This window comes from Mirounga angustirostris, unplaced genomic scaffold (genome assembly GCF_029215605.1).
Source record: "Mirounga angustirostris isolate CCGP_5_RB_7025 unplaced genomic scaffold, mMirAng1.0.hap1 SCAF_10, whole genome shotgun sequence".
In the NCBI taxonomy this organism is placed as follows: domain Eukaryota; kingdom Metazoa; phylum Chordata; class Mammalia; order Carnivora; family Phocidae; genus Mirounga; species Mirounga angustirostris.
In genome coordinates this window covers 48,447,694-48,464,685 of record NW_026991718.1, presented here as the reverse complement: position 1 = coordinate 48,464,685, position 16,992 = coordinate 48,447,694, and the positions used below count along the sequence as shown (strand labels likewise).

The 16,992-nt window shown below is 41.2% G+C and overlaps 1 protein-coding gene across 1 annotated transcript in view; it reads right to left on the bottom strand.

The window, feature by feature from the left end:
* SLC4A5 (solute carrier family 4 member 5) overlaps positions 1 to 10,453 on the bottom strand; it is a 78,693-nt gene extending 68,240 nt beyond the window's left edge. Inside the window, exons 1-2 of the mRNA XM_064572299.1 lie at positions 10,375 to 10,453; positions 4,246 to 4,437 (exon numbers count right to left, since the gene is read on the bottom strand). Coding sequence (XP_064428369.1) covers positions 4,246 to 4,437; positions 10,375 to 10,453 — 271 coding nt within the window. The remainder of the gene's footprint in view (positions 1 to 4,245; positions 4,438 to 10,374) is intronic.
* Between the last annotated feature and the right edge of the window lie 6,539 nt (positions 10,454 to 16,992).

Below are 16,992 nucleotides of genomic sequence, written 5' to 3'. Positions count from 1 at the left end.
GCTACAGGTCATCAGACCACGGACAGTTCATTGGACATCTGACCCAAGCCTGGAAACTTTGAATTGGGTCTCTAAGATAGCTGGGACCTTGGAAGAGAGAGCATGTAAACTGGAAGACAAGGGCACAGAAGATACAGAAAGGGCTACAGAAGGAGGGGAATGGAGACCCACGGGAGAGGCAGGGGAAGAGGCCATCCGTCCCAGAGAGGGGATTGAGAGGTGCTGCGTCCACTCGCTGAGCCTGGCTATTTATTCTGCTTTGGGACCGTGAGAGGCTTCTTTGATCTTAGGATATCAACCCCCCACCCCCAACACACACACACATTCTCTCCTTGCCCGAGCCAGCTCAGATAAGTTTCTGTTACTTGTGATCAAATTACCTTCCTAATCACGAGTGCCCCTTATATGAAATTCTAGGGTATGGAAATTTTCTTCTGTGTACCTTCTTAAAAACCGCAAGTGTAAGAGTTATAAAGTACGTTGAGACACTGTGGTAAGAATAGTTAGAATAAGAAAGAATGGGGAATCCGTGAAAGAGGGGAGTAAAGCAATGGCAGAGCAGGCCAAAAGCAAGACAAGAAGGAAGGTCCAGGAAAAGAAACTTTGGTCGTGGCCCTGGCCGAGGAGCTGTGTCAGGGGACCGAGGACCCGGCAGAGCCTGGCAAGTGCACTCCTGGTCCCCTACAGGCTCGTGGATGGAACCAAGGCTGGAAGATCTTGGTGTGTTGGGCAAGCGAGACTTTTACCCAAATTCAAATAAGAGATCCCTTAGCCTACCCCGGGAAGGGCATCAACCTCAGTAGGAAATCAGAGTGACCTTGAGCATTTGCAGGAGACCCCCCCAGAGAAAAGAGAACAATGACATTCATCTACTGGAGCTCTGGAGGAGGAGGTTCTGACATTTCTGGGGAGCCAAAATAGTAAAAGGTGATTGATTGTACCATATCCATTATTTATCATTTAAGGTGTGTGAAATGTTACTGAGAGTCTTCAATTAGCATGTGGCTTTTATTGTTTTGTTCTAGTGACTATAAATGCAGTAAAGTGAAGAATCGTGATTTAAAATAAAAAAAGACAGTTGCTGCTTCTCCTGCCGAGGCCATCGGGGATATGGGCCCCGAGTCACACAGGGAATCCTGACATGGCCTGCAGAGGCCCATGGGGAGGGAGGAGGGGGAGAAGGCAGCATCAAGCCTCTTTCAGGTCTTTGAGGCTGCTGAAGGGCTAGACTTAAAGGAGACGGTCTCCGTGTTTCGGTCAACCCATCATGTGGCCTCAGCTGCATGAAAATGGGCCCTGAGTCAAGGAGGGGCGGGAAGAGAAATTGATGTGACTGAAAAGTGAGGGGACTGGGTGTGTGTGTGAGGAGGGGGCTCAGCGCTGAAAGCAAGGAGATGTGAGGGAACTCGGGAGGGGACAGGGGCTGGGCAGGAGGCCCCCAAAATATGGTAAGAGGCTGGAACTGCAGAGAAAAACACTCAGTGGGAAATTTCCAGTGGCCAGAGGATTTTTAAGAACAGGGATGTCTAGGGCGCCTGGGTGGCTCAGTTGGTTAAGCGACTGCCTTCGGCTCAGGTCATGATCCTGGAGTCCCGGGATCGAGTCCCACGTTGGGCTCCCTGCTCATCAGGGAGTCTGCCTCTCTCTCTGACCCTCCCCCCTCTCATGCTCTCTCTCTCTATCTCATTCTCTCTCTCAAATAAATAAAATCTTTAAAAAAAAAAAAAGAACAGGGATGTCTAGTATCTCATTTTTAAAAATTGTGTACCTCTGCAATGTTAAACTTGGTTCCGAACCTCTGGCAAAGCCTGCCACTCACATGTATGCCATATGTAACCAATTTGGGGGGAACCAAAGAAGGTCTGAACTCCATGCCTGAGCTGGCCTGGAGGTGAAGGCAGAGGACAGGTATAGGAGGTGAAACACAGGGAGATGACAAGCCCACCAGGGAGGGACTTGGAGCCAGGGTGACACTGAGATTGGCAGCCCCTGGGAATACACAGCAATTTCGGCAAAGACGTGGACCTCCCCCAGGATGAGGCCATGGAGACTAGGGTCCACTTTAGCTAAGTCTCCAGGAATAAGGTAAACCTGGCTAATGCATGGTTTATGAAAACTTTCTTTATTAGGATCCTCATTGGTTCACTTGCAAACTTGAACTCTCAACCCCAAATTCCCCTCAAGGTCTTAAGGTCACTAACTCAGGATTTTCTTCTAACAGGATTTTTTGTTTGTTTTTAGAATAGCTCTCATGGCTGGGGAGGGAATGCTATATATGTTGATAATTCCAGGAGATCCAGGTTTTAAAGTGTCAAAGTACAAGAAGAGAAAGAAAATACATGCTTCCTTTGGGAAATATATTTTAATTTGCTTTCCTGCCTGACCCCCACCCCAAAGGGGGCATATAAAGTCTAGAACGATCCTCATTCTTTCTCCTTTTCTGTTTTCCTTTCCCCCGTCTCTCTCCAAGTTGTATCCTTCCAAGACACAAATCTGTAAGGTACACAAAGGCAAGGAAGCCACCCCATTTTAAAGCTTCAAACTCTAAAAGAACCCTAACCATCTTTGCACCTATGCTGGAAATTGCCTGTTTCAGGAACTATTCATGGAGGAGACGCTTTAGAGACAAATATGTGATCTGTCCCAACCCTTGCTCCTTCCTCATCAGAAATGAGAACGGAAGGCCACATGAAATATATCCTTGATCCTAAGGCCTTGGAATGAGGCTCAATATGAGGCTCAAATGCCTGACTGAAAAACAGCCTTTCTCTCTTTTCTGCTCCTCTTGGGGTGGTTTTGATCTTCTGATGACCCCAGAGTTAATACCGGGCAAGGAGAAGAAGACCTTAATAATTTTTCACATCCCTCCCCCCAGAAGGATCTCATAAGCCCTTGGTACCAATGAGGACATCCAAACCAAACCAATATCCACTTGTAGAGGAAAAAGATTTGGGGTCCTTGCTCTTAAATTGGGTTAATGTGTATTATTAGTTGAACTAATATCTATTAAGTGCCTACCACATATCTACCATGTTATTTGTTTCTTCTCTGCCTCAGGAGGAATCCGGCAAACTCAATTTTAAAAAGGGACCTCATCCCTAAATGTGGGGGAGGTGGTGGGGTTATAGGAGAATGCCCCAAAAAGGGAGGGTGAGGCATCCAGATCCAACATGGGGAGCAGGAGGTCTTCCCCACAGGCTTGCTCTTCTCTGGGTCTCTGATGTTTCCACGCCTGAGCTGGCCCAGGTATGCATGCATGGCTTCATCAGTGCTCATCTCTTAACGCTAGACAGCTCCAAAGGACTCCCATTAACCCATCTCCCACATAGACACGTTTACTCTAGAAAAGCCACAGGACTTGGTAGACTTGGTGCCAAGGAGAGCAGTTGTTCAGGGCAGCTGCAAGGTTGGGGGTGACTCAGTTGGCCTTTGGGAGCATGTATGTCAGATCTCTTCCTACAGGGATGCTGAGACACTGTTACTGCCTCTGACATTCCTTTGAAGGTTTAGATGGGAAAATAACTAATTTTGCCTTGCTCAAGACAGTGGAAATATGTAATAGAGACCAATGAAATACCATTTATTGGGCAGATTTAGAATATGCTGGGGTGAAATCATGTCCCTAGAAACAGAAAAGTCTCAAAAGAATAAAATGTCATAGCTGGGCTCCAAGGATTCCAGTCTTTTCACTTAAGACTGATACTTTTCTTTCCACAGGAAGGAACAAAAGACTGATTTTTAATCAGCCCAGAACTGATTTCTACAGCAGCAGCAGCAGGCCTCAGGGGATTTGCTGACTTGGGAGAGAGCTTCCCAGGGGTCTGCAAGCTACCACGCAGGTGCCTAGACAATTCTGTACCATTCCTTCAAGCTCAGGTGAGGAAAGAGGGTGGAGGTAATGTGATGTGGAATTCAGTTTACTGAGCACAATGCCTCCTGCCAAAGTGTCATATTTGTGGTTAGGGCAATGGCTGTGTGGCCCCTAAGAATTTGGAAGTGAGGAAAATAATTAAACGATGAAATCAGCTTGGAATGGATCAGAGCAGAAGACTCAAAGTCCCCAGAGAGAGACGGGGCTCAGGCTGACTAAAGGTGTCCCTGGGCAGGGAGGTCGGTCTGTGGGGGTGGCAGAGCACAGGGCGCTGAGAGCCCTGACCCCAGTCTCCAGAGAATCTCCCTGCCCTGTCGCCCCATCTGGGCTCCCCAGCAGGTGGTTCCCACCAAATGCACCCCTCAAGAACTCACGGGTCCTGCTGACATGATCCACATTGCTGTCCCTGCTGCTTCCCCTGCTGCCCGTGCCAGTCAGCTCCTGCTGTGGTTTGTCTGGCTGCAGGCCCCAGCAGACCTTTTGCAGGCCCGGAAGACGTCCCTGCTGGTCTCTCTTCCTTTGAGGGTAACTGGGGACTGAAAGCCCAATGTGGATGGAACGGCAGTCTGTGGGCAGAGCACAAAAGAGCGGGGGAGGCAAGGATTACTGAAAATGGGCATTTCTCCTTAATATCCTCCAGTTACAAAGAGCTAGGGCCACCAAAGCAGAATGGGAGACATGGGATTCCTGGCCAGGGCCACTGCCCCGAGTCTTGGGTTTGATGGAATTCCATTTCTGAACAACTCAACAGTTGCTGGAAACGATACCCTTGGTGCTGTAGTTAGAACTCAATGAGAGTGAACAGAATTCCCATCACTCTGTTCTTGCTTGTCCAGAATGGCAGTAACCGCATAAGGCTTATGACACATGGCCTGGGAGAGAGTCCCTCTGTGAGTCACAGATTTAGTCCAAAACGCCAACGCCCCCTCTTTGGGAAAGCCCTATGTATTTTCATCGAGGGCCACTTTTACTCACAACCAAAGACTACATAAACTACTTACCAGAAGAGTGAGTTACTAAGGATTTCTCAAAACTGGTTTTGTATACTAGAATTTTCAAGAACTGGAATCACCAAGAACCTTAATTTCAAATTCCACTAAGAAGCCTGGCTGCTCTGCAAAGCCCCCACTGGATCTTTGCACACAAAAAGTAGCTGCAATTCTCTCAGCTCTCAGGATGGACGTTCTGCCATCAGTGTTTCATCAGTGTTGGCTTGAATTGGACAACAGTTTTTTAAATAATCAATAGATTTAGTTTTATGTTTACAGAAAAATTGAGCAGAGAGTACATAGGAACTTGGACTTCCATCCTACCGCTACCAGACCCCCACTCCACAGTTTCTCCTATTATTTTTTATTGAGGTATAATTGACAAATAACATTGTACTAGTGTAAGGTGTACAACATACTAATTTGATAGATGTATATATTGCAAAATGATTGCCGCAAGAAGCCTAGTTAACATCCATCACCCCACATAGCTGCACTTTTCTTCTTGCAATGAGAACTTTTAGGATCTACTCTCTTGGCAACTTTCAAATATACAATAAGATTGCTACCTATACTTACCATGCTGTACATTCCATCCCCAGAACTTATTTATCTTGTAACTGGAAGTTTGTAACTTTGACTACTTTCACCCCTTTTGCTCACCCCCAAGCCCCTGCCTCTGGCAACTACTAATCTGTTCTGTTTCTATGAGTTTGATTCTTTAGATTCCACATATAAATGAGATCATACAGTATTTGTCTTCTCTGTCATTGCCGAGACTGCCAAGGAGCTAACCCTCTGTGTTTTCTTCTTGGAATGTTGTTGTTTCAGGTCGTACATCAGACTTTTACCCATTTTGAATTGTGTGTATGTGTGGTGTAAGATAGTAGTCCAATTTTATTCTTATGAATGTGGCTGTCCAGTTTTCTCATCAGAGAGATCTTTTCCCCATTGTATATTCTTGGTTCCTTCGTCATAAATTGTAAATAGAATTGTTTTCTTAATTTCTCCTTCTGTTATTTCATTATTAGTATATAGAAATGTACCTTTTTGTATTAATTTTTGTATATTGATTTTGTATCCTGCAACTTTACTGAATTTGTTTATTAGTTCTAACAGTGTTTTGGTGGAGTCTTTAGGGTTTTCCATATATATTTATCACGTCAAATAGAAACAGTTTTACTTCTTCCTTTCTAATTTGAATGCCTTTTATTTCTTTTTCTTAACTAATTGCTCTGGCTAGGACTTCCAGTACAATGTTGGATAAAAGTGGTGAGAGTGGGCATCCTGACCTTGTTCCTGATCTTAAGAGGAAAAACTTTCAGCTTTTCATTGTTGAGTGTGATGTTAGCTGTGAGCTTGTCATATATGGCCTTTGTTACGTTGAGGTACATTCCCCCTATACTCAAGTTTGTTGAGATTTTTGATAATGAATAGATGTTGAATTTTGTCAGATACATTTTCTGCACCTATTGAGATGATCATATGATCTTTATCCTTCATTTTGTTAATTGGGGTATACCACAATGATTGATTTGCAGGTTTTGAACTATCCTTGCACTCCTGAAATAAATTCTACTTGATCATGGAGCAAGACCATTTTAATGTATTGTTGAATTTGGTTTCCCAATATTTTGTTGAGGATTTTTGCACCTTTGGTCATCAGAGATATTGGCATGTAATTTTTTTTTCTTGTAGTATCCTAGTCTGTTTTTGATATCCAGGTAATGCTAGTGTCATAAAATGAATTTGAAAGTGTTCCCTTCTCTTCTATTTTTTTGTAAGAGTTTGGGAATGATTAGTATGAATTCTTATTTAAATGTTTGGTAGAATTCACCAGGTAAGCCATCTGTTCCTGAACTTTTGTTTGTTGGGAGGTTTTTCATTATTGATTCAATCTCCTTACTAGTAATTGGTCTGTTCAGGTTTTCTCTTTCTTCAGTATTTATTTTTGGTAAGTTGTATCTTTAGGAATTCATCCATTTCTTCTAAGTTGTCCAAATTGTTCTCATATAATTGTTCACGGTAGTCTCTTTTGATCTTTTGTATTTGTGTGCTTTCAGTTGTATGTCTTTTCTTTCATTTCTAATTTTATTTATTTGAGTCTTCTCTTTTTTTCCCCTTGAGAAGTCTAGCTAAAGATTTGTCTATTTTGTTTGTCTTTTTATTTTTTATTTATTTATTTTTAAAGATTTTATTTCTTTATTTGACAGAGAGAAACCAGTTCTTAGTTTCATTGATCTTTTCTATTGCCTTTTTAGTCTCTATTTTACTTGTTTTTTCTCAGACCTTTGTTATTTCCTTCCTCTATTAACTTTGGGCTTAGTTTGTTCTTCTTTTTCTAGTTCCTTGAGGTGTAAAATTAGGTTGTTTACTTGGGCTCTTTCTTTTTTCTTAATGTAAACATTTATTGCTATGAATAGATTACCCTATTATTAACAACTTGCATTAGTGTGGTACATTTGTTACAATTAATAAACCAATACTGATGTGTTATGATTAACTATAGTGTATTGTTTACATTAAGTTTCACTCTTAGTGTTGTATAGTTTTATGGGTTTTGACAAATGCATGATGACCTGCATCTACCATTACAGTATCATACAGAATAGTTTCACCAGCCTAAAAATTCCCTGTGCTTCACCTACTCATTGCTCCCCTTCCTGAATACTAAAGCTACTTTCCTCCGGACCTTTACACTTTGTTCTCTTTTCTTTTTTTCTTCTTTCTGAAGAGAAATGAGAATGGGTGGGGTAAAATGAGTGGGAAGATCTTTTTCTCTGCTTATGTGAACTGCAGCAAGAATGTTTGAGAGCTACTAGTTTAGGATAAGTTTGAGCCTGAAATTCCATGGTGACAATTTTCCAAAGAGCAGGCTGGCCAAAAAATATTATTGTAACTACAGTAGTTCCCCCTTTCCACAGGGGATATGCTCCAAGTTCCCTAGTGAAGGCCTGAAACTGCACATAGCACTGAACCCTATATATACCATTCTTTTTCCTACACATACATACCTATGATCAAGTTTAATTTATAAATTAGGCATAGTAAGAGATTAACAATAATAATAATAAAATAGAATAACTGTAACAATATATGATAATAAAAGTTACGTGGATGAGGTCTCTCTTTCTCTCAAGATATCCTATTGTACTGCACTCACCTTTCTTCCTGTGATGATGTGAGATGATAAAATGCCTTTATGATGAGATGAAGTAAGATAAATGACATAGGGGGGGCCTGGGTGGCTCAGTCGGTTAAGCGACTGCCTTCGGCTCAGGTCATGATCCTGGAGTCCCTGGATCGAATCCCGCATCGGGCTCCCTGCTCAGCAGGGAGTCTGCTTCTCCCTCTGACTCTAACCCCTCTCATGTGCTCTCTCTCATTCTCTCTCTCTCTCTCAAATAAATAAATAAAATCTTTAAAAAAAAAAAAAAGATAAATGACATAGGCACTGTGACATAGTGTTGGGCTACTACTGACCTGATGATGATGTGTCAGAAAGAGAACCTACCTGCTTCCAGACCATGGTTGAATATGGGTAACTGAAACTGAAGAGAGTGAAATCACAGATAAGGCGGGGACTACTGTATTTTTGAAGCCCAAGGATGGCAACTGAGAGTTGAAAGCTGCTGCAGAATGGGAAATTAGACTCTGTGTTCTTATGTCAAGATCTACATTAACTTGGGACGCCTGGGTGGCTCAGTCGGTTGGGCGTCTGCCTTCGGCTCAGGTCATGATCCCAGGGTCCTGGGATGGAGACCCGCATCGGGCTCCCTGCTCCGCGGGGAGCCTGCTTCTCCTTCTGCCTCTGTCTCTCTCTCTGTCTCTCATGAATAAATAAATAAAATCTTAAAAAAAAAAAAAGATCTACATTAACTACATTAACTTGATTTTATTTTCCTTGGAGGGGAGGTCTGCCTCTCGGCTCAAACTCCTGAAATGCAGATGCTGATGTCTGGGCATTCATTGACTGCAGGTATCACAGAAACCACATCAAGCTGAACCTTGGAGAATATATCTAACTAAGCCCTTTAGAGATATGTTGAGTGTCTACTCTAGTGAAAAGACTATGAGTCATTCCTAGCCATGGGAAAGTGAGTTTATCTGGATGTCAGTGTCCAAATCTCTTTAGAGCCCAGCTCACCCGGGCTTACCTCACTGCTCACTCTTCTGAACCTCCAGTCTTTCTAGGTTGTAACGAGGAATGTGAGGTGGAGATTTTTTTGAAGTACAGCCTTGCTTTCTAGTGGACCAATATCAGAATGACTGGTGCTCCTCCTTCCTTCCCTCTGCTCCCTCCAGGATGGTGTGACTTCCCTTGCTCGATTCTACCATTTCTTAAGCAAGCTGTCATTCAAGTAAGCCATGGATACCAGTAAGAGGTAAGTAATTTCATGTAAGGGATTAGCAGATGAGTTCCTATTCTCCACTGTTGAGGCCAGGGACAGAAATGAGAAGCAGCTGATATATCAGAAAGGCCTCTGCCAAGAGTCACCTGCCCTGGATGTTCCCTGGCTTGTTCTTCACTTGCTCTATGGCCATGGACATCTGCCTCTCAAGGACCCAGTGTCCTCACCTGTAATGTGGGAATAAAATCCCTTCTCTACTGTCTTGGCAAGGTTTTTGAGAAGATAGAATGGGATGGTATATGGGAACATGATTAGAAAATTGTAAGGGCTACACACATGAAGACTATGCTTATTAAAGAAATTAGGGGAGATAGCTATCATGAAAATATTTGCACTGGATCTAACTTGTCCCTTTTCATCCTGGCTCCCATCATAATCATGTGGTTGTGTAGCTGTTGAACTATAGAGAACGGCTAGCCCTCTCCCAAGCTTCCTCCTTCACTCTGTGACACCTCTCCATTCACTGTGAATATCTGGCAGTTTGGCTCAGGACAATGCCAAGTTCTCCTAGGAACTCCTCAACTGCATTCTTCTCCACTCACAGCCCTAGAATGGCTCTACACATTCTGAAGCTCAGCAAGCATCCAGCTGGGCAGTGAGATTAGTGTTTCCCTCCAAGTGGGACAGGGGCAGTGGCAGGGCAGTAGCCTGTCTGGTTGCCTCTTCATAAGTCCCGTGGTTGCTTCTCTGTAGAGTGTAGGAACTTAGGGCCTCTGAGTTAGCAATTTTGGATCAACAGATACCCCCACTCAATATCCTCTTGCACTCGTTTTAACTGAGCTGCCATTTTTAGAATCTATATAATAGTGGCATCTTGTATAATTTGTAGATCTTGTAAAATTAGGTAAGTTTAATTTTGTGTTGGGGATGCTATGCCCTAATTCATAGAAACAAAGTGCCAGTTTCCTGTCTTCTGCCCACTATGTGATCTCTTTAAGACACAGTGAAGCCTGGTCCCATTGGATCCAGAGAAGACACTGTGGGTAGGTCAGGGAAAGGGACCAGCTCTCCTAGATCCCTCCGCTGGAGGGGTGTTATAAGGATATTTAAGAAACTGGCAGACCCTCCTAGGATTTGCATCAAGTTCTCAGGATGACCTTACCTTCCTGATCCTGACATCTCCTCCTGTAGTTAGCAGGGTCCAGCTTCCCTACCCCAGCCTTCTCTTCTTCCACCTTCATAACTATAAAAGATGAACACAGCCTCAAAATATATACGACACAAAAAGGTAGGATTTCAAGGAGAAATGGCCAAATCCACACCCACAGTAGGAGACCTTAAAGCAGATGAAAAATTTAAGGCAAAAGAATATATAAACAAATTGGAGAAGTTCAAATATCTATCTCTAACAAATAAAGAACAGATCTCTCTTTCAAGTACAAATGGGACATTTATAGAAAGCACATATCTAGGGGCTCCTGGGTGGCTCAGTCGTTAAGCGTCTGCCTTTGGCTCAGGTCATGATCCCAGGGTCCTGGGATTGAGCCCCAATTGGGCTCCCTGCTCAGCCGGAAGCCTGCTTCTCCCCTTCCCACTCCCCCTGCTTGTGTTCCCTCTCTCACTGTGTCTCTCTCTGTCAAATAAATAAATAAAATCTTCCAAAAAAAAAAAAAAAAGAAAGAAAGAAAGCACATATCTAGTTCACAGGAAAGCCTTAGTAAATTTCAAAGACTCTGTATCATACTTCTATAGCAAGAATGTATATATAATATATATAAATATATATACATATATGTATGTGTGTGTAAGATGTAAGATAGTCTTAAACACACACACATATAACTTTAGACTAAAAGTAATTTCTACTCATGGGTTTAATAAGAAACCACAATGGAAATTATTAAATATTTAGAACTCAACAATTACAACTACTAAATATTGAAACTTATGGGATGCAACATATTTAGAGGAAACAGGGAAGGAAGGAGAGTAGGGAGGGAGGAAAGAGGGATGGAGGGAGGGAGGAAAGAAGGAAAATAAATGTGATAAGCATTCAACTAAAGAACATAGGAATAAAAACAAGAGAAAACCCAAAGAAAGTAGAAAAATGTAAATATAAAATATAAAACCAAAAAATAATGAAATAGAAATAAGAATAGATGGTTAATAAATCCAAAGGCAATTATGTGAAAGATTATTAAAATAGGCAAACTATGCAAAACTAATCAAGAAGAAAAAAGAATATTCACAAGTAAACAATATTGGGAATAAAAAAGAGACATAACTAAAAATATAGTGGAGAATTTAAAAATTAAAAGTGAATGCCATGAAAAACTTCATGCCAATACATTTTAGCTTTGATAATAATAATAATAATTACCATTTCTATGTACCAGGAACTATTTTAAATGCTCTGCATTGTATGACTTAATTGAGTCTTCTCAACAACCTTATGAGATAAGTAACATTATTATTCCCATTTTACAGATGAGGAAACTGAGGCACAACAGCTTAACTGACTGCCCAAATGGAAGAACAGAGATTCAAACCCAGACAATCTGTTTCTGGAATTAAAGTTCTTAGCTATGAGGCTGATAAATGGATATTTTATTAGAAAAATAATAGAAGTGATTAAAATTGACTTTAAAAGAAATTAGAAAACCTTGACTAACTAATAACCATTAACTGAAATGTTTATGGGGAAGTCATTACAAACAGCCTTTCCCAGCCCCATGGATAATTATTGAAGCTGGATTATAGGTACAAAAGGATTATCATTTTTTCTTATTTTTGTTATGTCTGAATTTTTTTCTATAGTGAAAAAAAATAAACACCAGAAGAAAATAGTTTTTAAAAAATGTTTTATCCGGGGCGCCTGGGTGGCTCAGTCGTTAAGCGTCTGCCTTTGGCTCAGGTCATGATCCCAGGGTCCTGGGATTGAGCCCCACATCAGGCTCCCTGCTCCGTGGGAAGCCTGCTTCTCCCTCTCCCACTCCCCCCCGCTGTGTTCCCTCTCTCGCTATGTCTCTCTCTGTCAAATAAATAAAATAAAATCTTTGAAAAAAAAATGTTTTATCTGAACCTTCAAGGATTAGATAGTCTCTAACTGATACAAAATGGTTTTCAAAAGTAGAAAAAAGGAAATTGGAAGCAGTAGATACATCTAAAGACAAGGAATACAGGGTTGGACTAAAAGCAGAAGAGTTGGTTGAAAATCTTCATAAGGAGTCAGTTAAACCCTCAGATCTCTCTCCTAGGCTCCAGCCTCCTAGAATGTGCCCCCTTCTAGAATATGGAGGGGTTAAACCCGAAGACCTCCGGATAACTAAGGACAAGAAGAAGTCATTTCATTGTGGGGTGGGGAGAGGATTTAAGCAAAGGCAGTTAGCCACTCAGGCCTCTGCTTACTTGACCCCTACAACACTAATGAAGTTTACACACTCCAGGTGGGAGATTGGAGGACTTACAGATCCTGATATTTTGGGGAGCTCTAACAAATGGTTAGAGCTCCGCCCTATTGCCCACCATGAGTCTGTCATTCAATAAGTCCAGCCTGTCAAACAGTTGTTTGGCAGCTCACTCCAAAACCATGGCCAGCCAAGAATCACCAGAATGACAGAGACCAAAACAAGCAGGAAAAGAGGAAGTCCAAGGAAACAGGAGCAATCTAGGCAGCCAAAAAACCATTTAAAAAGCATATAATTCACATCTTCAAGTAGACTAGATAAGACCTTGTATCTATGACAAAAAGAAAAGTAAAATGCTATAACCTGGAACTTTTAAAGAATAAGAAATAACTCTTGAAAATTAAAGATATGTTAGAAGAAAAATTTCAGTGAAAGAGTTGGAACATAAAGTTGAAAAAATAGGTGAGCTAATAGAGCACAAATACAAATAATTTTCTAAATAGTAGGAAAAAGGCAGGGAAATCAGAGGACCAATCCAGGGGTCTAGCATCAAAGCAATAGAAGCTCTCAAAGAGAGATCCAAAAAATAAAAATAAAAATAAAAAAATGGAGGGGAAATTATCAAGGACAGGAGAATATTTCCCAAAACTGAAGGATTTGAATTTCCTGGTGGAAAGAACTTACTGAGACCCTGGAAAATGAATTTAAAACAAAATCCACTCCAAGTGACATCATTATGATGTGTTAGAATATTACATATAAAAAAACCCTTAAAAACCTTCCAGAAGAAGAAAATAAGTCACCTACAAAGTATCAGATGTGAGAACTGGCATCAGACACAATGGAAGCTGTAAGACAATGGAGTTATGCCTCCAAAAGTGACAAAAAATTATTTCCAACCTAGATTTCCAGTCCTAACCAAAATATCAAATGTGAGGGTAGAAAAAGCGGCATTTTTTGGACAAGAAATGTCTTAAAATTTTACTGCTTATGCACTTTTTTCAGGAAATGGTTGAAGGAAGAACTCCAGCAAGATGGAAGAGCATCTAAGGAAGGAATAGAACACCTAGAAAATGGGATTCACCCCAAAAGACTGACACAGGAGTCCCTGGGAAGAAGCTGTGTAGCGGTCCAGAGAACAGTGCGTGCATCTTAGATCAGGCTCTGCATGGGTTCCCAAAGAAAAACCTGAAACTGATCAATTATCTGGATGTGTTTCACTGTTTTGAGAGGATCCCAAGATTCTTTCAAGAATAAGGAGTCCAAAAAAAAAAAAAATGAATAAAGAGTCCATGGAAAGGAAAAGTGATCATTGAACCCTGTGTAACTCAAATGTGAGCAGTATTTATATAGTCATAATAAATAAAAATGAATATTAATTTAACCAAAAACTGTGATATATGCAGGGTTGGTATTCCACCAGTGTGCAGTATTATGCGTACATTGCTGTTTGTGGCTGGTGTTCAGGTATCCATTCCAACTGGTCAGTGTCAATGCCATATGGGTTATTAAATATTTTTAATTTCTACATTGGATGTAACTATTTGGAGAGATGAGGATTTGTCACTGCTAACTACCTGCCTGATGTCCATCCCCCTTTCTGCTCTGATTTTATTCAGGGCAGCAATGTGGCTGACTAAAAATAACCACTTCCCCCAAATGCCCTTCAGCAATCGCTAAAGAGATATAGGAGAAGGAATCTAGGAAAAGATACCTTCCTGGATGAAGCCTCTGCAGAAGAAAGCTCCTCCATTTTTCCTTCTTCTTCCTCCCTGGATAAGGTTGCCAGGTTTAGCAAATAAAAATAGAGTTTTCCCAGTTAAATCTGAGTTCTATAGACACAATTAATACTTCCCAGTGTAAGTATGTCCCATGCAATATTTGGGACATACTTATACCAAAAAGATTACTCATTGTTTATACGAAATTCAAATTTAACTGGGCAAACTGTATTTTATCTGGCAAACTATTTCACCTCTGCATCTGGAGCACAGACATGGTGCCTGGAAGTGCAGCGGCCATCCTGTCATCATGGAAATGGAGGCCACATGCTAACTGTAGATACAAGGGGAGGAAGGATCCTGGATCTTTAATGTCTTCACTGAGTCATTCTACAGCACTGGAAAGCCCACACTTGGGTTTCTTGTTATGAAGAACAGTTAAACCACTTACTTGTTTAAATATTATAGTTAACTTTTCTGTTACTCAAAACCACACCTGGGTCATAGGACAAAAGACTTTGGGACTGTATTTACTGGGCAAATAAGACTGGGTTCTGGGGGCGCCTGAGTGGCTCAGTCAGTTAAGTGTCTGCCTTCAGCTCAGGTCATGATCCCAGGGTCCTGGGATTGAGCCCCACATCAAGCTCTCTGCTCAGCAGGGAGTCTGCTTCTCCCTCTTCCTCGGCCCCTCCCCCCTGCTTATGCTCTCTCTATCTTGCATGCACACGTGCACGCAAATAAATAAATAAAATCTTAACCCCCCCCAAAAAAGAAAACCACATTAAAAAAAAAAAGATTGGGGTTCTGTTAGTAAGGAAAACAGGGGGAATGGGCACTGAGTTGTCATGTAACAGTGTCTGCTACACTTTTCAACACCCATTCCCTTCTTGTCTAGGCTGTTCTGTTCAGGTAGAGACACAGGGCCCTTCATTGCTATAGACACCTTCCCCAACTCCAGGCATGAATTGGATGTGTCTAAATTATTCATGGTAATCGTATGGCCTTTGACCAGTAACCGATCTTAGGAGTAGTCATGTACCCCTATCAAGCCAGTGAGATTTATTTATTTATTTTTTTTTTTTTAAAGATTTTTTATTTATTTATTTGAGAGAGAGAATGAGATAGAGCGAGAGCATGAGAGAGGGGAGGGTCAGAGGGAGAAGCAGACTCCCCGCCGAGCAGGGAGCCCGATGCGGGACTCGATCCCGGGACTCCAGGATCATGACCTGAGCCGAAGGCAGTCGCTTAACCAACTGAGCCACCCAGGCGCCCATGCCAGTGAGATTTAAATGGAAGTCCATTAGGTAGACTTCCAGGAAAGCTTTTATTTCCCTAACAAAAAGTGACAGACCCCTCTGGAATGCACACTTGGCCAATCACTCCCTATTTGCCTGCACAGACCTTGGACATGAGACTCCTAGATGAAGCAGTCCTCTTGCAATAATAATGTGACAGGTATGAAGAGCAAAGGCTCAGGCTGAGGACAAAGCAAAAGGCTAGAACAAATCTTGGTTCCTGATAATGTCACTGAGCTCCAGACTGCTTATCTCTGGGCTTCCTGTTACACGAAAAGAAATCTACTTTGTATATTTAAATTGCTAGCCAAGTTTTATGTTACTTTTAGCTAAAGACCTTCCCAGGGGTGCCTGGGTGGCTCAGTCAGTTAAGCATCCAACTCTTGATCTCAGCTCAGGTCTTGATCTTGGGGTTGTGAATTCAAGCCCTGTGTTAGGCTCTACACTGGGCATGGAGCCTACTTAAAGAATAATAATAACAAAAATTTAAAAATAAAGACCTTCCTAACTGATACATAATGGAATACTATGGGGAGTTCAAATGAATGAACTAGATTTCTGTGTATTAACATGTATAAATCTCAAAAACATAGGAAGTAAAAAAAGCAAGTTATAAAGATATATAAACAAAATGACATTATTTATATAAAACTTTAAAAAACATTGTTTTAAATTTTATTGTTTATTGCTACATTTATAAGCAACAGCAGAAAATCACCCAGAGGAATGAGACACACTAACTTCAGGTTACTTCTAGGGAAAGGTAAGGTATAATGCTGATGTTTTAACTTTATCTTTGATGTTTGGGATAGATATAGATGGAAATGAAGCAAATATAAAATGTTAACATCTGTTAATTCTGAACAGTGATATACATTTACAAGTTTGAAATATTTAATATTAAAATTTTTTAAATGAGTTTTTTTAAAGAAATGAGAACTCCCCACCACTATGACATAACAGTCTCAAATAAAATTGGCCAAGTGAGTATCCTGCACAAAGAATGACTGGTGGGGAAAATCCTCACACTTTGCTTGTCATTGTGAAATTTTCGAACACTAAATAAATGAATAAAAAAAGAAATCCTAAAAATGTCTAGAGTGAAAGAAACAGGTACAGGTCACCTACAAATGAATAAAAATCAGACTATCTGATTTCTCATCAGCAACTTGAACAGAAGATGATGGAGCAATGCATCCAAAATTCTGAGGGAGAATGATTTCCAGCCTGGCATTCTCTATTCAGCCAAACCACCAGGCAAGAGAGAGGGTAGAAGACATCTTCAGACATGCAAGAAATCATTTTACTTCTCTCTTACAACTTCCTACAAAGTTATTTAAGTATGTTACCACAATGA